Here is a 27036-nt window from a genome sequence, read left to right on the forward strand (position 1 = left end):
TTTTATATTTCTTTTCACAAAGCCAAACTTAAAGTATTCTATAATAATATGCATGTTTACACGGGTCCCTCAGAGGTAAACAATATGCCTCACAAGCAAAGGGACCATCATCGATCATGGGTGCAGTTGAGTTGGGTTTTTTTACCCCAGTGTCAACCCAGTAATAAATGAATAGGTGAGTCTCTAATACAAAGAACAATCTGATAGACTAGTGTCCTCTTCAGAGGGTAGCAAGCAATTGCTACCACTACCAAAACCAGGATTAACTCCAGCCCCGAGGTCTGAGGGATTACATAGAGTGAAATTGACCACAAAAAAAGGATTCAACTCTCGACCAGCCAACTTTAAACTTAAATAAAAAGCAGATACGTTGTGACTGGATATAAATACAAGAAAAGATCTACAGAAATAAGACATTAACCTTTCGAAGACACTTTCCCTGGTGATACACAATTCATTTTTTAAAAATATAAATAAAATTTAAGAAATTTTAATCAAAATCTGTAGATTCAGATTTAGTGTGTAAAAATTTGCATGTTTCGTGGCTGCAAGTCTCAAGATTTGTTATTATCTTTGGATAAATATCTTTTCCAAAAATATTGCAATATAGATAGATAAACATTATATCTGGGAATGTTATTCAACTTCATCAACAAAGAATATCACAGACTAAAGTCTATTTAAACGGAATGGTTCCAACTTCTAGGGTCAAGAGCCCAAGAGACAAAAAACTTTTGTAATATTTGGTTGAAAACAATATTGAAATACATTCACTTATTCCATAATCAATGCTGAGGAATTAAAATAAACTACAATATTTTCTTTATAAAAAAAACGATGGTGTAAGTTACATTTTATTTTTAAAGGAGCACTTTGTTTAAATCAATAACATGCAATATACGTGATACCAAACAGAAAACCAATGAGGCATATCAATTCAAACAATCATGACATCTATTACAAATCATTTCTGATGCCAGGATTCAGCACAATGTCAATGCAAACTTTCCATTTCGATTAAATATGAAGATTTCTAGTTTAAAATGATATAAAAAGACGGAGGAGTTAACAGTCTTCAAATTTCCACATGTAAAAAATTATTAAATCTTATTAAACATAACTTCGATAAAGGAATACCAATGACGATTTCACAATTGTAAAAGTGATAAATACTAAATATCATTCAATAGAAAAGTACCAAAAAAAAATAATAATAATAAAATAAAAACAAAACAACATGAAGTTACATCATATCTTTGATTTAAAGGAAATGTCAAAAAATATATGGGATAATCAAAACAATTGTACTAACTTCTTTCAAATACATTTCATTTTTAAAACATCAAACACACAGATCACTGAAATAAGATTATGTGCAAACATTCTTCTTCCCCCTACTTCCAAATGATTACACTGTAGGAGAAGTTGCCCCCTTATGAGAGATATTTTAGAGAAACATACATAAATCTTAAGTAAAAAATTTGATCATGAATTTTGAATCATAAAATTTCAAAAAGCCCGAAGGAGCCAAATGTGCGTAGTCCAAAGAGGTATTTTTCAAGGTATAATTCAACAAATTTGATATTCATCTGAAGTTACTGAAGGTGGCTCCTTGGTTGCCAACAAAGTCGTCCATGTCCCCCACCAAATCATCATCATCTTCATCCAATCTAGTCATACGGAATTGCCTGTTTAGGGAAAATAAATATATATATATATATAAATATATAACTTTTTAAGCTGTAAAATTTAATAAATCATCAAATGGTATGGTCAAGACCAGGGTCAAGTCCTTATGCATAAAATGCATAAAATAACTCATTCACTGAAGGTATCAAAAACCAACAAAAAAAACCCCACAAAAATATTTACATATTCGACAGCTGTAAGCGAACACGTCTAAAAGTTAAAAGATTCCAACACCTGCAATAACATCACATGGGACGTCATCTCAAAGCAAAAAATCTACTCAGTAAAATTGTTTTAATTCAATCTATGTCTGGAGGAAAAATTTCACATAGTTAAGAACCCACAAAAGACGACACTATTCAGAAAAAAAAGAAATATTTAACATGTGCCACACATGAAAAAAAACTACTATCATCAGTCTGCTACCCACCTCAATAACCCCAACAACTATAATCTCCAAACCACACAACCCCCCCCCCCCCCCCCCTTCTTTGCACATCATGCACACACCTACATATACACACTCCCATAAGCACAATATTAAGTATTAAGAGCACAAAATACCTACAAGAACAAGTTTCGACGCCCTGAGGAAGCCATAAAATGGCAGAAACAAATTTGTTGGCGAAAAAATATTTTTTAAAGAAGGTGAGATAATAAATATAATATTATTATATATTATTATATTTAATAATTCAAACAAATGATAGCACTATTTGTTTAATTTCTTTTTTTAATTCCATATATTTGTACATTTATTCATACTACATTCGTGTTTTTGACAGTCCACATTTCAAAATGTTAGTCTTAATTAAATCAATTTTTATTTTCTATTCCTAAATTCAAAGTATTTTTATAAAAATTTGAAGTTTTAAAAATAGTTAGCAGATCTTGAAAAAAAATTTTTAATCCGAATCTAATGAATTCTGGAGGAACTAAAGTGTTATAAAACATGAGGGGAAAGTGACAATTACTTACAATAAACCTCTCTTCTTCCTTTTCATGTAGATGATCACAGCCATTAAAATCACAAGGAAGATTCCAATGCAGGATATGACAACGGCTACTGTGACTTTAATCTTATTATCTGACAATATGTAACAAAAAAAGAAGATAAAATAACAAAAATAATAGCAGTACTAGCAATAGTAATAGCTGCAGTATTAGTTGTAGTAATAGTAATAGTAGAGTAGTAGTAGTAGTAGTAGTAGTAGTAGTAGTAGTAGTAGTAGTAGTAGTAGTAGTAGTAGTAGTAGTAATGGAATAACTCCGATATTGGATTGAATCAAATTCAGAAAGTGTGGAGCTGGCCCTTGTATCAATAATGATGAGAAAAATAGGGTATATGTGCCCTATATGTTACCATAGCTTGTTTTATACAGAGGATGATGGATAGCTTAATTTGCTCACCAATTATAGTGAGTACGTGGGATCTATTAGCCAATCTTGTTGTGGTCCTCACGGAAGTAAAGAGAGAGAAGCGCACGATTGGTACTAAGTTTAAAAGCTATATTTTTGTGTAGCTGGATAGCCCAGTTGGTTGTGAAACTGCTTGCTGTCCTCTCTTCCGGGTCAGACAGAGGATTTGGCACTGACCTCGTGAGTTTTTATTCTCTGTTTTCATCTGGCACTTCTCCACACCCTATTTTTCACAGTAGTAATAGTAGTAGTAGTAGTAGTAGTAGTAGTAGTAGTAGTAGTAGTAGTAATAGTAGTAGTAGTAGTAGAGTAGTAGTAGTAGTAGTAGTAGTAGTAGTAGTAGTAGTAGTAGTAGTAGTAGTATAGTAGTAGTGTAGTAAGTAGTAGTGTGTAGGTAGTAGTAGTAGTAGTGTAGTAGTAGTAGTAGTAGTAGTAGTAGTAGTAGTAGTAGTAGTAGTAGTAGTAGTAGTAGTAGTAGTAATAGTAGTAGTAGTAGTAATAGTAGTAGTGGTAGTAGTAGTAGTAGTAGTAGTAGTAGTAGTAGTAGTAGTAGTAGTAGTAGTAGTAGTAGTAGTAGTAGTAGTAGTCGTAGTAGTAGTAGTAGTAGTAGTAGTAGTAGTAGTAGTAGTAGTAAATTACATCAATAATAATGGCAATAACGATATCTAAACAAACTGGATGAGGATAATATTGATGTTGATGATGATGAAGAAAATGATGACAGAGATGAACCGTTGTCAGGAATTTTACTTACAAAACAGTCCATTGAACTCATGAAAGACTTAGAGAACCAGTCAAGGAGAAGAGTGTGTTGGGGATATAATGAAAGGTCAGACAAAATAATGAAGGCCAAGTTGTAAGGAAAATAATCTAAAATTTTTTGGGGGGTATTTAGGGGTAAAAAGTACACCTTAAAAGTGGATGAAAACCAGGTGAGTTGCTAGAAATAAATTGATGTATAAAGCATTTCAAATTTTTTTTAAATAATTTTTTTAATGACATAAGAGTAGGGTTTACACATACTTACCATCATTATCTGACGATGGATTGACATATGGGAAACATTGATCTAAGCAGTTTGACACCGAATACAAATGGCCATCAATATGTATGCTACTTTTTTGGGCAGTTAGGCTCTCATATCCAACCTTGATACATAAAACTTGTTCATCAAATGCTGACTTCACATTGAAGTTGACAGCCACCACTTTGTCTCCGTCAATGCAGCGTGCTTGATTGGTCATATCTGAATATAATAATAGATAAACATTAAAAGTTTGAATTTTGACAAGTTACAAGTCATTCAATTTTTTACATAAAACATTTGAATAGAAACAAAATCAATAATCCAACTGTTGGATACCATGCTTTCAATGAGATATTTGTTTTAATGAATTTTTTAGTTTTTTAAAAATTTGAGCATTTATATAGGGTAATATCCACTAAATGTGCTCACAGCACTTTAAAAGGGGCCCCTAGCCAACAACAACACTTAACATGTAGGATGAGACACAACGCCTGTTACACAAAAGGTATTCATTTTACACCCAAGTATAGGGAGGGAATGTGAGTTAAGAGCCTTTTTCATTAACTCAACTATACGCCGCTCAGAGCAGGATTTGAACTCTGGACCTTATGGCCTGAAGGCAGTGTCATACCACTAGACTTTCTAGCTGAACATCAGCTAAAAATATTGAAGTAATGGCACAAAATTATTTCACTACTTGTGATTATTTTAAGTGAATGTTATACCTTCTATATTGGTGATGGTGAGCCCACATTGCTGATGTCCATTCACCACAGTGACAAGCTCCTTGGACAGCTTACTCTCAAAATGATTTGGAAAATGCGAGGAGAGGCAATTCTTTTTTCCAACATGCAGGGTGAGTTTCATTTGAAATAAATGCTGCACTTTCAAGGCACAAACATTTGGTTGATTTTTTGATGCTTTCATTAAAACAAAGCCACCATTAGCTTGGCTTTCATTGCACAAAGACATAGAAATATCTGATGTCACACCCAACATGCTGTAGACGATTTTAAAAAATAAATCTAGAATTAAACCCTCAGTCAGTAATGTTAAAAGAGCAAGATGATGTAGTCAATAATTTTTAAAAAATTATTTTGTTTTAATTGAGCTTTTATATAGCGCAATATCCACTAAACGTGCTCAAAGAGCTTTACAAGGGGTCCCCGGTCAACAGCAACATTTAACATGTAGGACGGGACATAACGCCTGTTAGGCGATATTACAATTTTTCGGACAAAGACAACGCTGTTAACGGCCAGGTACTCATTTTACACCTGATTACGGTGAGAGAATGTGAGTTAAGAGCCTTTTCCAAGGACTCAACTATGCGCCAAGCGCGAGGCTCGAACCCAGGACCTTCCGATCCGAAAGCGGGTGTCATACCACTAGACCACATAGTCGCAAATTTAGCATTACATCCATATTCCTTAATTCTTAACTTGGCAAATTATAAGAATTTAAACAAATGGGTTAATATACTTTGAACTTCATTGGATGGCATTTGACACACCTACAATAATAAACAAACATCAATATAACATGGAACTATGGACAGGCCTGTAAATGGTTGGTGAAAAAATTGTCTGAACTTTTTGAACACGCGAAAATAGACACAACAGGACAAAAATATGGACACAACACAGATATGACACGTCAATTGACTAGTCAAATCATGTCACTTTCCCATACTTATTTATAACGAGGTCCTTATTTTATGGTATCAAAAAAAAAATATCCCAATTATTTGAGGTCCCAGGTCTGAGTTAGTTGTGAAATGAAAGGAAGAGAACAATTCCTACCCTTTTGAAAGATGTGTATCTAGACGTCTAGTGCTTGACACGGGAAGCTGCGTATCTTCGCTCCTGTTTGTGTTAATTGTTTACGCTGATTCTTTCGTTTAATTGGATTAATTCTTATAGAAGAAAAGAAGAAAGAAAGAAAGAAGAAGAAGAAGAAAAGAAGAAGAAGAAGAAGAAGAAGAAGAAGAAGAAGAAGAAGAAGAAGAAGAAGAAGAAGAAGAAGAAGAAGAAGAAGAAGAAGAAGAAGAAGAAGAAGAAGAAGAAGAAGAAGAAGAAGAAGAAGAAGAAGAAGAAGAAGAAGAAGAGAAGAAGAAGAAGAAGAAGAAAAGAAGAAGAAAAGACGAACGACGACGACGACGAGAAGAAGAAGAAGAAGAAGAAGAAGAAGAAGAAGAAGAAGAAGAAGAAGAAGAAGAAGAAGAAGAAGAAGAAGAGGAGGTGGTGCGGTGGTGTGAGAGCTTTCGAAGAAAAATAATTATTTCGCATTTTTTTTTTTCCGTCTCACATTGGGACGGAACCAAAGAAATATAGAGACTGAGAAATAAGAACCAGAGATATGCATGTGTGTCGGTAGCAAAATAGAGAGAAACCTTCCAGTCCGGTTCGACACACCTCTGTGTGTGCGTTATTTACTGACTAGGTGCGTGTGTGTGAAGACGACTCGCACGAACTTCGCGACCTCTCTCTCGCTGGCTGTGGCACAGTAGCCAAGCAGTGAATACATAAACGTCTAGCGGAATGTGTAGGTGGCATGATAATATTATAGCTAACTGACAGACGGCATGTTTTGTCTTTGATGCGACAAATAAAAAGTTTTTTGTTTTGTTTTTTTAAATCGGCATTTGAAACGAAATAAAATCTAATTTTTTCCAGGAACGAAATAAAAGTCTTTTATTTTCTTTTTTATTGGTTCTGTTCTTTGGCGTTACGAATTTTATTTTTACTATTATCTTTTATTTTTTATTTTTTTTAGCACTTATAGATTAAAATCGTACTGTCGGAAATCCGACAATAGACGGAAGATTTACAGGCCTGTATGGAATCAAAATTACAGAAAAAAAAATTGATAACTAAAATCACTGAGTGTTAAATACTATAATTTTTTTAACAACTATGAACCATGGACTATTACAAACGCAAACTTAGAATTTTGCATCTAGATATATTTGCAAACTATGATATGGACAAAAAATTGTGGAATCCAAAGAAAGTGAAAACGCTTAATGTTAACATCTGCTTACAGCCAAAACTTCTTTTTGGTCCAGAATTTTCCATTCTTTATCTAAGAGTGATCCATTGATAAACCTTGCTTAAAAGTCAACAAATCTTTCTGGTCTAGCTGTGTTGGCTTTATGAAGATTGCACTGTAATTTTATTTACACCACTTTCACTAATTTACTGGTAATAGTGACCACAAAATAATGGTGACAAAGACAACTATAATCAAAACTAACAATAGTAATGATTACATATTAACAAGAACAGCAACAATAACACAAGAGTGAAATTGTTGCAACCCCTGAACTTTTTTCGAAATTCACACCATAAAAGAATGATTAGAAATGGAAGTTGGGGCATGCAGGGTGCGAAGACTGGTAATCAAGTGGGGGAAGGGGGGAATGATAAAGTGATGTCACTGAATAATACGCAGGGTTCCCACAACTTTGGCAGAAAAAAGCTTCAAGACCTATATCCTGACCAGTAATCTCCACAAACGGAGAAAATACAGTCCACTCCGGATAATCACAACTCAGTTAATTGCAACTTTTGGTTAATCGCAACAAATTTTCGCCCTAAAAAAAAAGTGTTAAATTCAAGAAATCACTGAAACAAAATATCATGATTAAATTTCATCATGGAAGAAATCGTGACAGATTGAAAAGTCGAGAGTGAGCGGGATTTAACTCACTCAATCCTAGAGATTTTTGCTACTTTTCAAAATTGGAAAAAATGCATTAAAAATAAGCATGTGCATAGATATTTTTATTCAACCACCATTAACATGCAAAAATTAAAAACATTAGCTTTGTTACAACGCCTATAATTTGTCAGAAAAATGTAATGAATAGGCATGGAGTAAAAGTAACCCGGGTAAACAACGGATATATTAGGTGTTAGGGTTGAGTGAGTTAATGTTACAGTAGTATGTCACCATTCTATTTGAGACAAACGAGGGCGGGGCTTTGCAGTATGGGTTTGTGATGTCACCTGTGGCCATTAAATAGGAGGCGAGGGGGCTGGGCATAGGTTTTAGAACAGTTAGACAATGACAGTTGTAAAAAAAAGACTAAGCGATATCCTTTGCTTTGGGATTGACAACTGTGCATTGTGACAAATGAGTTTGGTAAGAGCTTATTTACGGCTAATCTCTCTGACCCCTACAAATGTTGAGAACAAAAGAGTTAATCCAATCATGTCAACTTGTACCAAAGCTTCTTTTGCTTTTCAAAATCTATACAGGAATGCCATATTGTTTTTATTTCAATCAAATTGCTATGTCTGTGGTCGACTAAGAGCTTTGTTTACAAAAACTTGTTTGAGTTTAGCATATATATGTGTAAAATGTTGAAATTCCGGAAAGGACACTCAACTTCAGTTAATTGCAACTTCGGTTAATCGCAACATTTTTGCTGATCCCAAGGTGTTGCGATTATCCGGAATGGACTGTACTATCAAATTTTAAAAAGGATTTCAGATGTCTTATAAACAGTAAAGTGGCTGGTGTGGTAAAAGAGTTATGATGATGACGCAAATGTGATAGTTTCAGTAGTTGTGGGAGCAATGATGATGTGGTGGTAGTGGTTGTAGTAGTGGCAGTAGTGATGATGATGCAGTGGTGGTTAATGGTGTAAAGGTAGTAGTGATGATGATGTAGTGATTGTGTTAGTGGTGTGGTTGTGAATATGATGTGGTGGTGGTTGAGATGGTTGAGGTAGTGGTGGTAGTTATGATGATGGTGATGATGATGATGATGATGATGATGATGAGGTAGTGGTGGTGGTTGTAATAGTGGGGGTATTGATGAAGATGATGATGATGTGGTAGTGGTTGTAGTTGTGGCAGTAGTGATGATGTTGATGATGACGATGATGATAATAATGATGATGTGGTGGTGGTGGTGTTGTACTAGTGGTGGTAGCATTGATGATGTGGTGGTAGTTGTAGTAGTGATGATGATGATGATGATGCGATGGTGGTTGTAGTAGTGGTGGTAGTGATGATGCGGTTGTGTTGTAGGAGTGGTGGCAGTGATGATGATGAAGATATGATGGTAGTTGTAGTGATGGTGGTGATGATGTGGTGTTGGTGATAATGATGTGGTCGTGGTTGCAAAAGTGGTGGTAGTGATTGTGGTGGTATTGGTGGTTGCAGTAATGGTGACAGTGATAATGATTATTAATGATGAAGATGAAGATAAGAAAAGACAGTGAAAAGAAAAAAAAGAAAAAATAGCGGTTTGCGCTGGTGCCCTGATTCCCCCAGACATCGCACTTTGTTGTATTTCTACTCCCCCTACACTTTCCCATTCCTCTAACCATGTTCCAGCAGTTTCATCTTTGATCGTGTAGGCTATCTCGAGAGCGAACCTGACTCAGTCGACTGTCATTCCTCCCTCTTCCCTTTGACCACTAGACAACAGTTCATTGGCTGCCACTCCTATCTCCTCCTTTGACTTTGATCGCAAGTCAGCCTTTTGTAGTCTCCCACTCCTCCCCATCCCCTTTTCTGTTCATCATTTTCCCTCCCCACCCAATACATTGTTCCATTAAGTGTAGCTATGTGGTCTAGTGGTATCACACTTGCTTTTGGATCAGAAGATCCTGGGTTCGAGCCTCACTCAGCGCACAGTTGAGTCCTTGGAAAAGGCTGTTTACTCACATTCTCTAACTGTACTCGGGTGTAAAATGAGTACCTGACGGCTAACAGTGTTGTCTCTAAGAAATTTGTAAAATCACCTAACAGGCGTCATGTCCCATCCTTAATGTTGTGTTGCTGTTGGCCAGGGACTCCTGTAAAGCGCTTTGAGCATGTTTAGTGGATATTGCCCTATATAAAAGCTCAATATTAATACATAGCAAGATGTGGCCTGTGATAATAATAATAATAATAATAATAATAATAATAATAATAATAATAATAATAATAATAATAATAATAATAATAATAATAATAATATAATAATAATAATAATAATACCTGCTACACTTCTATCAGTATCAGTAGACAGCAGACCTTTTGTAGTCGAATTTCAACTGGATGTCTTCTGACATCATTTTTTACTTTTATTTTTTTAATTTTGTGATTTTTTATTTTTAATCTCAAAATAAAGAACCGGGACTGTCCTGACGAAATATGGGCGGTTGGCAATAATTCACTCCCCCCCCCCCCCCCCCCCCCCCTTTCACCATTCACATAAAGAGTTGTAATCCACAAAATAATCCAGAAAAAACAAGAGTCTACGCATCCACCACAGAATACAAAACAGTAACTAAATGAAACTAGAAAATATGCTCTAAGGCTCAGTTAAAGCCCAAATTTTGTTATTCGTTAATCCTAGAATTTAAATTTTGGATTTACTATTTCTTTCAATTAAAAAGTTGCCCATGGATAGCAATGAGAAGAAATATCGCCTTTTCTCACACAGAACGCAATCGATTCAGCACACAGAATACAAGTCACCTGCAGACTGCGAATTACTGCTTGATGCAGATCACCATGAGTGTGGAAAATTGAGAATGGTACCCAACTGCAGACATCTCTGATAACAAAATTTACGACAAAAATAACAAAAATAATGACCTTGATGATAATGATAATAAAGATGAATGGAACAATACAGCAATTTTTAAAAATTGTTTTGCCATAGAAACCGATAATTGTTTAGGATTTGAATCTGTAGAGGCCTCTCACAGGATAATATGATAACACAAATGACTCAATTATTTTTTAATTTACATCTAGAATGTGCTTGGAAAAGAAGACTCCATCATGTAAAAAGTTTAAAAGAAAAATACTATCTTGATAAATATTGATGGGAAAGAGAAATATGCATGATCCAATTTGAAGAATCATTAATTGAATAGAAGCCAAAGTTATAAATGGTATCACCTTGAGTTGACATATATATGATCGCCCGTTCCAGGCTGATATACTTCAGCGACCTCAGATGCAATGAGGTCAGGATCGACACTCAAAACAAGGCTCTCAAGCAGTGAGTCTTGTGTAATATTCAAGGAGTGCAACTTATCAGTGTATAAAGCTATTACCACTGAGGAAAAGTTTACCTGAAAGAAAATTTTTAAAAATATATCAGATATTTTTAGAATGATGAATCATAAACTGCTACTTTTTGAGAGCTCATTTCACAAAAGCTTCTTAAACATCTGAAATCAATGCAAAACTATGACCAAAAAAAAACATCAAACAAACAAAAATACATAACAAAATATATGAATCAATTATCCAAATTGCAAATGTCAAAGAATCGAGTACTATAATAATTAAGTAAAGAATTTTTTTTTTGCCATCTATCTTGATTTATCATGTATTACGTTTTGCCTGTTTTTTGTTATTGGCTGAAGAGCATTTTGAGTCCAAAACGTTCCATGTTTAGTATTTTGTCCTGTTTTGAAGCTGATATATTGATTTTTGTACATGACTTTTTAATTTTATTTCAAATGACTTTTAAGGAACATATAAAACATTGCTATACAACCATTTTTGGGATGTCAGTAAACTTGGCTGTTTACTGTATATCAAGCTGGTGGTATAATGAGCAGAATAGACATGACTTAAATACAGTTTATGCTCTTCATTAGCTTGGCAAAGAACTAGATTGACAGTGTAACAGGAGAGAAGGTGGAGCAGCACAGTGAGGTTTCACTGTACATAAAATTAATAAAAAGTACAAGATTTCAATCATGGGTTTTATATGTAGCAAAGCACTTCAAATATTTGTGTCAAAAACTACTATATTGCTCTTTTACACCTACGAAAATGATTTTAAAAAATAAAGGTCTCATGCCAATACCCAGAATAAACAAAACCACCTGAGTATGGATAAAATTAATCAGTCAATTAATCAGATGACGAATTTGCTTTTTCAACAGGAGAGAAAAATCATTTAAAGAGGATCAAAATTGCAATATCTCACATTTTTCAAATTCAAATTTTGTTTCTTATCAACTACCAACATCCCTTGAGAATTCAGACTTCCTGTCAGCTTCAAGGACTGCAACACCCCAGCTGAATCATCATTTATATTGGCGTCTCTGATTGTCAGGTAAAGTCCATCCAGATTTTCATTATCAGCACCTTTGGGATAAAAGTGTCGATTGATTAGAGTTTAGTGAAATTTCTTTAAAATGCCATAATTGAAGTAGGTAACATTTATGTTCGGTATCATATATAAAAGTATGCCAATAATATCTCGACTGTTCATGTTAAATTTTATGACTACTTGTCTCACACTGTAAAAAAGCAACATATAAGTATTCAAAGTATAAAAATGTACATAATATTTCAAATGTTGACATTAAAATCAAAGGTTTGTTTTTCTCCTTCTTTTAAGAATTAATATGTGCCATTCATTTTCTCTACAATGTATGTATCAACTTAAAAACCAACAAAGAAAAGACCAAACTTTAATTTTCCACCTCAAAACACAACATGCCCCTCTTGACCAAAACCTAAATAGATCATCCCTCAACAATTTCCTGTATACTGAATATGTACCCACATGTATGAAACAACGTGTCGCTTACATTTTAACTACAGCAAGCTTTAAGTCCTCACAAATAATCTCTCTTCAAACCCCAAAACAATGAAAATGATCTATAGTACAAAAGAGCTTCTGAAAAAGGTGCCCACATTCTACTACATGACATTGGACCAAAGATTTTTTGTTTGTTTGTTGCTTTAAGTCTCTTCCAACACAATTGAGGTTATATGAGAGACCGCTGAAACAAAAAAAACAAGCAATCTAACAAAAATAGTACAAATGTAAATCAAAATCATAACCTAAAGATATCATAAGCTAAATTATAAATAACCAAGAACAAACAGGCAGAAGATTTACAGAAAAAAAAATATCCCCTGTCAAAAATACAATCACAAACCAAAGAAGCAGGATAGGCTAGTAAAGAGAAGAAGAAACGACATCACTATTGGATCGTACACCCATGCGAACATCATAATCATAGGTATATGATTCAAGGGTGATGCTCCCATCCAACCAAGCTCAAAAGATTTGAGATTAGAGTCAATAACAACAACACAAAAATCCTAATTGAATAAATGACAATCTGTCTAGATCTGTTTAAATGAGTTAATCATTATTAGTATTATCATTGTGATTAAAATCTTACTGTCAAAGTCAAAGCAGTAATTAGTAGGAAAACAAAACATTCATTCAACTATCAAGGAACGTTCTTACTTTAGCCCCCCCCCCCCCCTATCTACACAGCCGTTTACTGCTTTCACTTTAGTTCGACAGGTAAATTTTGCCGGACGCTAGTTCATAACAGATGACGAGTCACGGCCTGTGCTGAAAGGGCGACTGAGCAACTTTTCCTATTTTGATGACTTTTTTCTCAAGTTCAAAGTGGTGTAGTAAAGATGCTATTAGATGTTGCAATAAGATATTTTAGAGTCATGGCTAGTGATTTACATACTTTTATTTGATATAATTTTAGTAGATCATTTGGGATTAGATTTTATAGGAAATAACAATAAAAATGGGTCCGAAATTTTAATTACTTCAAACGATATAATCAAACATTACATAGTTATCTGAGTTTATACAAAATAAATGAGAAATACTGCAATAATCATCAATATTCACAGAGTAAAAATATATAATCAAAGTCGTTTTGTAATGAAGCATTGTTGAGATATCCGCTCACCTGTACAGCCATATCCTTTTTTGACAGCAATTTAAAAAATGCGTAATCACCGAATTGTAGGGGTTTGTTGATCAAATGATCAAAACGAACTGGTTTTAGTAATGGCAATTGACAATTCTTAGGAAAAGATATGTTATATGCATTCCTTTGAGTTTGTATAGATCTAAACTATAATAATAATAAATAATAATAATAATAATAATAATAATAATAATAATAATAATAATAATAATGATCATTTTCATGAAAATAATATAGTGGCTATCACCTAAATGCCTGCTAATTTTGGTAAACGCAATAATTTCTCTTTAAAATATCATTCTAAATGCCCGTTTAAAAAAAAAATTGGAATTCGCCTTTATATGTCCACTCTGACAGAAAGGAATAAAAAAAAAAGAAAGAAAGAAAGAATAAAGAATTTTACTGAATCATTTGTGACCGAAGAATTGACTCATCACCTGTTTCCGAGAGTTTTATTTAACTTCCCAACGCCCCAAATTACTATCAATTCATTCAATATAATTTACTCCTCCCCACTCCACGCTCTCCTGCAATTTCCTTCCATGTCCCTCAAACTGCTTTCTTTCCATGAGCGTCCAATCAGCCTTTTACAATTGCCCATTTCCAATTGGCTGCTGAAAAAGGACATTTCTAATTTCAATTATCCACCAGTCGGTCATCAGCAAAGTCAAGAAAGCTCCTCCTACTCAAATCACACATACCCACGAATATGATAGGCCTTGTAGACCAGTCACTGGTCATTGATGTTACACAACCATCCGCCAGCTTTGATCACATCGCTTTTGATGATGTCACTCAATATCTATCTTCTCTCAAACCCGTTGACTGTACCACGAGTCAACATAAAAGAATATTGCAATGAGGTGCGAATCGTGAAGATGGAATGACGTAGCTGTGTTAAAGTTATAGGTTCAAAGTTCAATTGTCAGAGAGAACTGATGAAAGATTAAACTGAGGTGGTAAAATGAAAATTGTTTCGTGGTAAAACGTTGCATAAATTAGTTTTATGTACACCAACACACACACACATACTCTCTCTCTCTCTCTCTCTCTCTCTCTCTCTCTCTCTCTCTCTCTCTCTCTCTCCAGTGCTGCGACAAAAAAAGGACGCCTACCAGATAGCTAATACTATTTAAAATGGAAATTTGTTGAAAATGGTCTGCTTATTGATCAACCAAAGCATCGTGGATAACAGAAATGATCATTGTGAATCAGTTGAAACACGTGATATCGATGTAATACTAATACTAGTAATAATCATATAATATCAGTGTATTTATCTTACTCTTGATCACCACTGTAATAATAATAATAGTAAAAAATAAATAATATACATTTTTTGACAATAAAAAATCGTGATAAATGCATTGAAAAAGATGGGAGGGGGGGGGGGGGGGATTAATGATCAGATAATCAAAGTGAACTGTTATTTTTAAAAAAATTGACAATCATAGGTAAAGATACGTTATAAGTATTCCTTTGAACTTTGTATAGACATCGAGATCTTAACACATTTTATATATTAATACTTTTTATTAACATACGTAAAACCTCACGATTATTGTAAGGAACAGCTGATTGTTACATTTCACAGAAACAGCTTCTAATTAACCAACGTTCTGTTTTCTTTTTTTCACTGGTGGAACTTCACTTGCTAATTCTGGAGCAGTTTGCATGAAATGTTTTTTGTCCACATATCTCATTTGAGCCCTTTCACAGCTTATTCGGCAGAGTCCATTTGCAATGCTTGTTTTCAGTATGACCATTCATCTGAGTAAAGAAAAAAATCATTAGTTATTATTGATATTGACGATGATGATGATGATAATAATAATAATAATAATTGTAATTATAAGAGTTATAATAATATTATTGATTGTTAGTAATAATACGATAGTGATCGCCTAGATGCCTGCTAATAATAATAATAACGTAATAATTTTCCTTTAAAATATAGTTCTAAATGCCTGTTATTCAAAATGGAATCCGCCTATATACCCACTCTGAAATATTTTTAGCAAAAATAAGATAGAGAAAGAAGTTTACTGTAGCATTTGCGGCCAAAAAAAAAAAGGATTTATCACCGGTCTGTGAGAGTCTTATTTGACACCCAGACAACGCCCCAAATTACGTTCAATTCATTTCAAATTTACTCCATCTCTCCAGCAAATTCATCCCATGACCTCCAAACTGATTTCTATCCATGAAGCGCCAATCAGATGTTTACAATTACCCATTTCCAATTGGCTGCTGAAAAAGGACAATTATAATTTCAATCGTCCACCAGTCGGTCATCGGCAATGTCAAATAAGCCCCTCCCACTCAAATCACATATCCCCTCGAAACTTCGGCCTTGTAGTGCAGTCCACCGGGCTTTTGATGTTACACAATCATCCGCCACCTTTGATCACATCGCTTTTTGATGTTATAATATATCTATCTACCCTCTTTTCTCATGCCCGTTGACTGTATCAACGGGCGATGTAGAAGAATATCGAGGGAAGGTGCGAATCGTGAAGACGGAATGGCAAATTGGTGTGAAAGTTATAGGTTTAAAGTTCAATTTTCACAGAGAAATCATGAGAACTTGACTGAACAAGCAATAAAAATCGTTCCATGCTAAAAATGTGCATACACGAGTTTTACACACACACACACACGCTTCCCCCCCCCCCCCCCCCCCCCGCCCTCTCTCTCTCTCTCTCTCTCTGAGTGTGTTAGTGTACTACTACTACTACTGCTACTACTACTACTACTACTACTACTACTACTACTACTACTACTACTACTACTACTACTACTACTACTACTACTACTATTACTACTACTACTACTACTACTACTACTACTACTACTACTACTATGATTACTACTATAACTGCGCTATCATCATCATCATCATCATCATCATCATCATCATCATCATCATCATCGTCATCGTGATCATCATCATCATCATCATCATCACCATAAAGCAACAACAATAACAACGTTATCATCACAATTGGATTCGTGTTCTTATGTCTCAGGAGTTTGCCTGAATACGGGACTATTTTGTTAGCCAACAAAGAATTAGACAAGATGTGTTTACACATTCATTGTGCAAAAACCGGTCATTACAAATCATTGAAATAAATACTATATTAAAAGTAGATTATTACTCTTATATTTACTACCATGTGTTAGGACAACAAAACTCAGATAACATCAATTTGAATTTTTTAAACAATTAAAAATATTTTTTAGGTTAATTTTAAATAGAAAAATATACATTTTTCAAGAGAGAATAAAGTATACTCACCATTTCTTGATATCAATGAAAATAATTGCGTCTTAAAGATGAAAATGTGGCCGTTATATCCATATAAAATAGAAAAATCTGGAAGAAGTGTATGGTCAGCAATTGCAGTGTAAAAATGTCGATTTTACGAAATATGTCCTATAGCCTGACTGACAATGAAATCCAAGCGGTGCATTCTACCTGCAGGGATAAATATAGGCCAGTTTTCACGTTCTGGACATCTGTTATGATGTAACCACACGGTGGTCTCCCCGTCATCGACGGTGGGTCGTTCCCATTGGGGGTGAGGCGGTAGTAAACTAAAGTGAAAGATTTCTAGTGTAATAAACGGCTGTGTCTACCAAATCCAGGGTGTTTGTATTGATTATAGAAACTTGGCATCGTTAAATTCACTCACTTCAATTGTAAATAATTAGTTATTTTTAAAAATCACATACCCGAAAATTCCACAAACATGTCGTCCTGTTCCTTGACCAATAAAATATTTGTTTCAGAAAGCTTGATTGTATGGCTCGTGGGAGGCCTGGTGGAGGATGTGGTGGTGGGAGTTGAAGAAGATGTGGGATTGGTTGGATTTGTTGTAACAGGAGTTGGTTGGAGGGAAGAAGTGGGTTTGACTGAGGATGTGGAAATAACAGAATGGGTTGTAGGAGAACTTGAGGGAAGGATACTTGGTAGATCCGAGGAAGCACTACCAGGAGGTGAGGAGTAATTTGTCTGGGATGAAGGTGAATTGATTAATGAAGGCATAGAGGTGCTGGGAGAGATATCTACGACATCAGAACTTGACGTGATTTCTTCAGTTGCAATTATGGTAGAAGAACCAGATGATACATGAGTAAAACTAGGAGTTATGTTTAAAGAAGATGAGGTTGAAGATGGTGAAGAGGAAGAGATCAAAGACTGAGTATTAGGAGAGCTTCTTTCAGTTATAACAGAAGACTCTTTGGATATTGATGAGGATACAGATGCTGCTGATGGTGATGATGGTAAAAGGGTCCCTGTCAAATCTTTGTTGGCAGAAATTTCAGAGAACATATTTGATATGCTTGTAGTAGCAGTTGCATTGACCGTTGTAGTGATAGTTGCATAAATTGTAGTCATGGCAGCTGCATTACCAGAAGATTGCTGAAAATTAGTGGAGAGGGAGAAAGGGAATAATAATAATAATTTATCACAAGGAAAAAAGGAAAAAAAAAATAGACCAATTTATTTTTCTTCATCAAAACAATTGGTGTACTACAAGGAAAAATTTTTAAGATAAATAGTATAAAACAGAGTGATTATATAATTCTGGTAATTTTTATATCTCATCCTGTATATTAAAAGAAAGAAAAAAAGTGTATATGACCAAATGATATACGTCTCAAAATGGACAATTCACACATGAGAAGAAAATAGTTACTGTTTGTACACCATTGCTCCCTCAAACTTAAACTTTAAATGAAACACTAGCTAGATTTGTAGACCTCAACCTACTACAAAACACTTGTTTGTGTTAAGCCATCTTAAGTTCATGCAAGATTTGTATAGCATTCTTATTATCAAAAAGACCCTCAAAATGATTCAATTAGAGAGTTGCCAGACATAAAATGGGAGATTTTTTTTTTTAGAAACTCAAGTACAAGGTCATAACCATAAACAAAATTCATAACAACCAACTTGCAATCACTTATCCCAGATCAGCCACAACAGCAACACCAAACGCGAGACAAAAGCCAATAATATGAGGGTGTGATGAAAAAATGGAAAATGAAAATGGCAATGGATTCAACATTTTTGGGTTGATTCAAATTTTTTAAAAACACAGATTAACTTGATCACTGCTTTATTTTTCAACGTAATCACCGTTGCAATTGATTCATTTCTCCCAGGATGAGACCAGGGAAAAGACTCCCTGCTTGAAGAAATCTCCACCAAGCGACTGCCATTAGTATCACACAGCCCCTCCCCTATCCCTCACAAACTCATCAACATTGGTGAATCGAGCCCCTGCCAGAAGTACTTCACCGGTCAGTAAAGATGGTGCTAAGTCTAAACTGTGAGAGGGGTGAGGTAAAACTTCCCATCCATGTATCTGGATACCATTGAAGACATTAGCACAAGGGGGGGGGGGGGGTGTTGCCATGTCGCAAAATCATGCCAAGGATCAGTTGCCCTGATCTTTTTCAACACAAAGCCTCTCTGAATTTGTCAAAAGTTTTGCAGTGTCTCGTGGCATTTGTCTTGGCTCAAGGACATCAAGCAGATGTGCCCACAATTTCAGCAATTTCTCTAATTATCAGCCTCCTGACCCCTTGAATCAGCTCATCAATCTATCAACATTCTCCTTTGTCTTAGACGAAACACATGGTCCATGGCACGGCTTATCTTTTATATCTGTGTATCCAGCCTAAAACAATTCAAACTTGTGATCTCTCTAAAACATATTGACCATAAACTGCTTGAATTTAACCATAAATTTCAGATGGCTTTAGACCCTTGTGCCTGTAGAAATCGAATGACACTTCTAATTTCTCCTTTTGACCATTTTCAGTGAATGGCCATTTTTGCAATGACATCATTTGTGTTCAATATGAATGACAATATTGGTGCACCATGGGGAAATTGCAATTTGAATGCACTTCCATTTTGGCATTCAACGGCTAAAAATATCTTAAATGGTTTAAAAGATATGGCCATTTTCCGTTTTTATGTGGACTAGCCCTTGTAGAATATGCTAAAGGAATAATGAAATGCAGCTAAGAAAGCATTATGAAACATCAAGCCTGCAGTATGGTCATCTGAATTTCCCTTTCCCATTCTTTGACACTTGTAAAGCCATGTAATCTGCATTACCAAAATTGCATTCATAAGTAACATTATCTGTAACACATTTCAGACTCGGATGGAGGTGAATGTAAATGCTGGTAATGTAGTACACAAGTCTAAACCACAGTTAAAACAATTACCTGAAATTTGTGGGTAGTTGATATTTCTGATGAATCCATGACATGTGAGAATGGGGTTGAATCATTCTCTGAAATATAAACAAAAAATAAAATGAATTCTGAAAACTTTACATTAATTGCATGCAGTAATTAGTCATTTTTTAAATCTAAAATAATGATACATGAAGTAAATGATTAATTTTTATTCACATTTTATCATTTTACAAATATAGGCCTTACAGGTGCATGGTTATTGCAAACTTACCGATGGCATATGAGTTGCCAATAAAGAAATGGCAAATGAGGGGAAGAAAAAGCCAGTTCATATTAGCAAGTATTCCCTCTGAAGTTATTTATGCTGATAGTCTGGAGATAAAATAAAAAGATATGATAAAGTGCCATAAATCTGTGATTAATAATGGAAAATATTTACATTTGATGTCTTTTTGATAATAAGAGTTCTATACAAATCTCGCATACACTAAAGATGGCTTAACACTAACTAATGTTTTGTAGTAGGTTGAGGTCTAAAGAGTCTGAGTTTGCTCTTGTTTTTGAATCATTAGACAGTATAAATTGTTACACTCTTCACACCATTATTATCAATGACAAAATAAATTATAGCTGACCTAAATCACCCTCTCACTCAATCACTGGGTGGTGTTTACAGTTATTTTATGATCACCGCATTTTCTCACGCTGCCATCTTTTTTGGCAACAGGAACGATTGTTGTAGCCCAATCAGAGCTCTCAACCTTCTTAATGATGTCTCTTGATTTCATGCTCAATTGTATTTCACAAAGCATAGGGGGGGGGGGGGGGGGGGGGGGGGGTGTTCTGGCCTTACAATATTTTGGATTCAAATCCTTGAGCTCAAGGTTGAATTGTACTTTTCAGTCATTTAACAAACGATGTTCCCCAAAAGCATCTTATTTCTCTTCCAAAACTTTCTTGATAGACAAAGTAGATTTTGTTTCATTTACTTGAGTGGTGAATATTGAATATCAATTCAAATTGATTTCATTTAGCCAATTACTGCCAAACAGGGGTGGGCCTTGACCTTCAACAACAAGCAATGGTAGGTTAAATTTATGATTATCATAAGTTACTGTAACCACTCTTTCTCCAAGAATCAAAACTGTCCCTCCTGTACAGGTTTGCAAACTTTTGGTAATGGGCTGTAGGCCAGCTAGTCCATCGACAACACAATTCTTAAAATTATTCTTTGTCATCACGGTAAGAGCGACTCCTGTATCAAGTTGGAGAGCAACTGGCACATTGTTGATGATCATATGCACGCTAATCGGGGAAAAGTTGTTTTTCATCATCTCGTTGATGGTAGATTCAGGATGTGCTTCCATCTCTGGAATGGTGTTTGTAATATAGTTGTGTAGTTGGTATCGATTTCTTTGTTGAGTGTTGTTACTTGCACCAGGTTTAGCAAAAGGGGATGTTTTTGATGACTTGGGGATAAGCAGACTTTTGCAATGTGACCTGACTTGTTGCAATGAAAACATGTCAATGATTTAAATTTGCAGTGTTTGGGTGCATGCAGGCCATGGCATCTAATGCATTGAAGTGGAGGTGAATGAAGTTTGGGTGCAGAATAGCCGTCAGGTTTTGACTGTTGATGAACATGGAAGTTGGGTGTAGAATAGCTATTTGGTTTTGACTGTTGACGAACAATAGTGCGTCTTCTTCCATTTGTCTTTTTTTAAATTGTATTATAATTATATTATATATTTGGGAGTCAATACTTTGGCAGCTTCAGACGTTTGACAGTGAAAATTTAATGATGATTTATCATTGCACATTTGAAAAAAAAATGCAACTAGTCACTAGCTATGTATTCACATACCTGTTTAAGAGAAAGAGATTTAAAATTTGACAAATAAAAAAACCAAAAAAAAAACCCCAATAAAAACAACCTTTCCTTCTGTTTTAATTATTTTTTTCTTTGTTTTTTGGTTTTTGAGCGAGTCTTGTTTTCTCCTTGTTTGTTTAGCCTTGTTCCGTTTCTGAGCATGAATTTCTTAAAATTGTTTTTTTTTTTTTTTTTTCTATCTGAAATGGTCGATCTGACCATTTGATTGCCATCTGAATTTTTTTGTTTGCTTACTTTTTAATCATTTATTCTTTCAGTATATACTTTTTGAGATTGGAGATTGGATTTTGAGATTATGACAATTGCAATATTCTATAGAAAGGAACCAAAAGAGAGAGAGAAAAATATTTAAAAGAAAGAAAAAAGGGGTGGATGGGGCATTTATCATTTGCAACGTTCAGTAGAAAAAAGACCAAAAAAACAAGTGACGGAACCAGGATTCGAACAAACAGCGTCGATTCCGACAAGCCTTTTAAGGCCATGACACCACGCCCCTAATTGGATCACCGCCTTGACGGATGTGATATACAGTGGTGGGAGCGCTAAGTTCTTACCTAGCAGCAGAGACTATCCAGTTGACCGTCACTAGACTATCCTGGACAGCCAGCTGATTTCAGGCGCCTAACCCGGCCTGACTTGGTAAGCGCGAACTGAATGGTGATTCAACTGGCGCCCGAATAGGGTCTCTATCCTGGGCATTCGTCTGACAAGCCGCTTCATGGCCAGCACTTACTGTACACCCACGTCTTGCTAGCCACTGCTAGCCGGACACCCCTCCATTCTGTTATCCCAGTCAAAAATAGCCTCAACCTAAAGCGGTTTGTCGATCTGCAAGGCGAGGATAGTGGCAGCATCCATGGAGCTCTCTGTGAGGGAAGAGAGTATGTGTCCCAAATGGCAGCACTGATAGGGTCATGGTTGGGGGATCAATGGCCCGAGGGAATGAAAGCATGCGGCACCTCATTGCTGGAAAGAGGCGTACGAGGCTCAATCGTGGGTACTTGGCAAAACCTAGCAGGTAGGAGATGTACGAGACAGACCAATGTGTGAGAACTCGACACCTCCTTTGAGGGTGAGGGTGCCTGTGACTCAGACCAACAGTGCAGCCAGAGTGGGAACCAAGCCTCCTAGCAGGTAGGAGTAATTGGACCCAGACAACCCCACCCCGTAAACGTGCAGAGCTTTGACCTTTTACGTGTTTGGGAAGGCCTAGGCCATTGCATCCTGCCTGGTCGCTGGTGCAGGCACAGGCTGGGTTCTACATCCAGGTCTGCAGAAGACCGCATATTGGCACCCGGTGACGTTAGACAGTGCGGCCCTGTGCTGTTTGAGGCTTACCCCGATCCTCGACCGCTGTATAAACGTAACACACCATTCCCACCTCACTTACGCCACGGTCGTTTAAATGTAACACACCTTTTCCAAGTGACACGCGCATCAGTTGTAGAAACGTAACACAGACCCGACCTTGATTCAGTAAAAATTTCATTGTGTTCTTTATGAAATAAAAGCCGAAGTTTGATTGGTTGATATTATTAGTTTCAGCCAATCAGCAAACAGTTTATTTAAACTGTTTGGGTTGAGTATGAAGCTAGTTTTTTACGTAAGAAATGACACGATCAAACCCGAGTGACGCTATATGTTAGCTACGTCATTCAAACTTGCTAGGCAAGTACTGGGAACCGGTCGTTATTTCTGGTTGACCCCAATGCGGTACTAGAGTTAAGCCAGGTGTGCCAAATACTTTCCCATTAGCGGGGTTCGTATATGGGTGGCAGAGATCCAATGTACGGTCTGGTGGACTAAATTGAAAAACCAGGATAATAAGGATGTAGTAGTGGGAGCTAATAGCTGCAGGTGCCATGACATCCACATGAATGTCGACGCATATTGTATATATATAGTAACCTATTATCCATCGACAGATTTCATTGATTTATTGTTGGTTAACTTTACTTATCTATGTGCATTATTACTAAACTTTCCATATTCTGGGATGTGGATAAATGCTTACAAGTTTGAAAGAGCGGAGTTTTTAAAAAATGTCTGAGTATAATCGTCCATCGTTATTGCCAGACAGTGTCCTTTTTAATAATTAATCACAGAAATTGAGTTTCTTCAGATTCAGACTGAGACGGAACTGTCCGAATTGCCACTTCGGTTTCGGTGGTCGCTCTATTATAATTATAGTGATATTTAATCATGTATTTTTAAAATCGAAGATTCCAAATGGGGTTTGGGAGTAACATATCCTATTATCCCCATGTCTGGGATTAATGGCAACAAACTAGGTCTAGACAAGACTCTAAGAAGTGGGCAGACGAAAGTTAATTATAGTCTATATGTTTTTGATTTTAAGGGGTTTACGGCGCTTGCAACACATTTAGGTTATATCAGCGCCAGTAAAGAGGAAGAAAATCGGATAGTAAAAAGTTCTAGAATTACAAATAAAGCACCCAAGAAAAAGTAAGACACAGGGGAACACTGGGAACAAATTGGGATCAGATGTAGATTCCAAGAGCACACTATCAAAGTACTTAGTTTGAGACCACATAAAAAAGTAAGTCTCATCCGGACACAAGTACAAGCACAAAATCCAACAAAGAGTAATACACTCAAATGCTTACATTATAAATTCAAAATAACAAATATAATAATACATAACAACAGAGAGATGATTTTGATTTACAAGTACAAGTCAAGCACAACAAGGAAGAAAATATCATCTCCCAAAACAATAACTATGCATTTGACTGTTTCCCTCCCAGCTAGGACTCCGGCCAGGGTCAGGACAAAACCAAGAAATCTCATTCCAAGACAAAGAAAGAAAGCATGTTGGAAACAGATATAAGGGGATAGAAGACACAGTATGTGCCCCCCTGACCATGGGAGGTCAGGAACCCCACCCAGTATAGTCTAGAGTCGGAGAGTTAGTAAGTTCTAAATGGCTTTGTCGACATTGAGTTCTTCGGTTATAATGACTCAGATAAATTAAGAGCAAGTACAATAACATAGCAGTCAATAATTCATCAAAATTGTTGAGGAACGGCATACTCATCTGAAAACAAACGTATACAAATATACAAACCAAAACTCATGTAAACAATAAGCTTTTTTCCACCCAACGAAAGTGAAGAAGTGGCGATCAGGGTTGCCAGATTATTTTTCAACAAAATGCCAGTGGAAGACTCAAAAAATGCCAAAACACTCCAAAAAATGCCAAAGTCTGTTGACTCCCATCCCCACTAAGAAAACTACTCACTTTTGATAGACAATTTACTATCATATCCTGGTGGCTTGCGTGTTTTCTTTTCTTTTCTTTTTTTTTTTTTTTGAATTATACTAAATTTCCTGTTGGGGTAATTTTTTACCTACTGACTTCTAAGTGGAGTGCTAAACCACTACACCACGGTTGAGAAAAGGTGTCATTTGAAGTATAATATACAAGAAAAGAAAATGCCAAATGAAAATGCCAAATGCCAAATGATTTTTCTAATGCCAAACGGTTTTCAAAAATGCCAGATTTTTGGAATCTGGCATTTAAAATGCCAAACTGGCAACCCTGGTGGCGATGTAACTTTTGTCCCGGGTACTTGCAACATTCACGATTCTGTTGAATTAACTGGTTGTTAGCAAATACTCGTTAACAATAAGATAGAATTCAATCATACCTAATGCTGCCTGTAGCTTTATTTCAAAGGAATATAAATTGTGTGAGATTCAATAGAGAGTTTAAAAAGTTATTTATCTTCATATTCATCAACAAGAAGAGAATATCAATGAAAATTTTCAAAAATCTCGAATCCGATTCATATGTATTTGATTAATATTAGTTCAAAGTCGCCCAACACGTTTACAACAGTATTTAAGAACTGTGTATGACCTACACTTGGGTACCAAATACACAGAGGAACAGATTATAAAGGCTAAACGATTTGACCGAGCGCGAGAAGGCGAGGTGGCTGGATGTTTTGGTATGGCGTAACCGGGATGGGGCGAGTGGGTAAAAAAAAATTTTAAACTGTTGTTTTTTATTTTGACATTTAAGGGTGAGAGAGAGAGAGAGAGAGAGAGAGAGAGAGAGAGAGAGAGAGAGAGAGAGAGAGAGAGAGAGAGGGATGGCAGTCAAATTTGTCGATTTTGGGTTAAATTATCTATATTTCGTTTTGGTTGAATTTTGGTACATCAACCACTGCCAAAAACAATGAACGAAAGCTCTCGATCTCCTCTCTCTCTCTCTCTCTCTCTCTCTCTCTCTCTCTCTCTCTCTCTCTCTCTCTCTCTCTCTCTCTCTCTCTCTCTCTCTCTCTCGTGACCTTAACATTTGAACTGGTCAGTTTCCTCTTTTTGACGGATGTTACTGGCCCAAGAATTTTAACTTATTCCTATAGAAGACAAGTGTGTGTAATGTGTTCAGCGCTGGAAGGCTGCTTTTCACAGAGCTCTTAAAATTATTGCATTCTACTTGCTGTTTTAAGTGTTATTTCTATATAAGACGAATTTTATTTCATATTCAGAGGATTTCGTATGATTTTGTGCTGCTTTTGACGAAAATTCGTGGATTTTAAACAATTAATTTAGCAATATTTTAAAGTTTTGTAAATTTTTGCAAGGATTTTATCATATATTAAGACCATTTTTATTTACGTTTTACGATTTTAAGGGGGATAAAACAGTGAGCTATTTTAATCTTATTACAACGGTCGACGATGAACATCGCGAATGACAACACCTAATTATTGTTATAACTATTCACCCCAACACCTTCGTACAATACGACACACAATTAATAATACACCGAATTTAGAAATAGTGAACCTTTTGAGATCTTTTGAATTATTCAAGGCATACAGAAAAATAACAAAAAGATGAAATAAAGGTGGAAGGAAACAAAAACAAAGAGAAGCCAAAGAAAACATCAAAAACAACTCAGTCAAATTAAAATGCAATAATTTATAACAATGACGGAAGGCAACGGAAAACCACCGTCACTAAATAGTAAATAGTAAATAATGAATTTATATAGCGCCTAAACATCCACGTCAATCGTGCTCTGCG

The 27036-nt window shown here is 35.6% G+C and overlaps 1 protein-coding gene across 2 annotated transcripts; it reads right to left on the reverse strand.

Annotated features, from left to right (window-relative positions):
* Positions 1-25129, reverse strand: LOC144962812 (uncharacterized). Of its 2 annotated transcripts, none has more exons than XM_078896087.1 (10): positions 25067-25129; positions 20359-20459; positions 20115-20182; positions 17601-18291; positions 12092-12252; positions 11047-11222; positions 4861-5135; positions 4136-4354; positions 2668-2776; positions 1-1688 (listed from the first exon to the last, which is right to left on the reverse strand). In XM_078896087.1, the coding sequence occupies exons 2-10, from the start codon at positions 20417-20419 to the stop codon at positions 1586-1588; spliced, it is 1863 nt and encodes a 620-aa protein (XP_078752213.1). In that variant the 5' UTR covers positions 20420-20459; positions 25067-25129; the 3' UTR covers positions 1-1585. The 2 variants fall into 2 exon arrangements, with proteins under 2 accessions (XP_078752213.1, XP_078752214.1); XM_078896088.1 differs by having other exon boundaries at positions 25033-25071.
* Positions 25130-27036: the final 1907 nt, after the last annotated feature.

The sequence above is a fragment of the Berghia stephanieae genome, chromosome 1 (genome assembly GCF_034508935.2).
Source record: "Berghia stephanieae isolate SIO BIC M18660-M18661 chromosome 1, UCSD_Bste_1.3, whole genome shotgun sequence".
Lineage (NCBI taxonomy): Eukaryota > Metazoa > Mollusca > Gastropoda > Nudibranchia > Aeolidiidae > Berghia > Berghia stephanieae.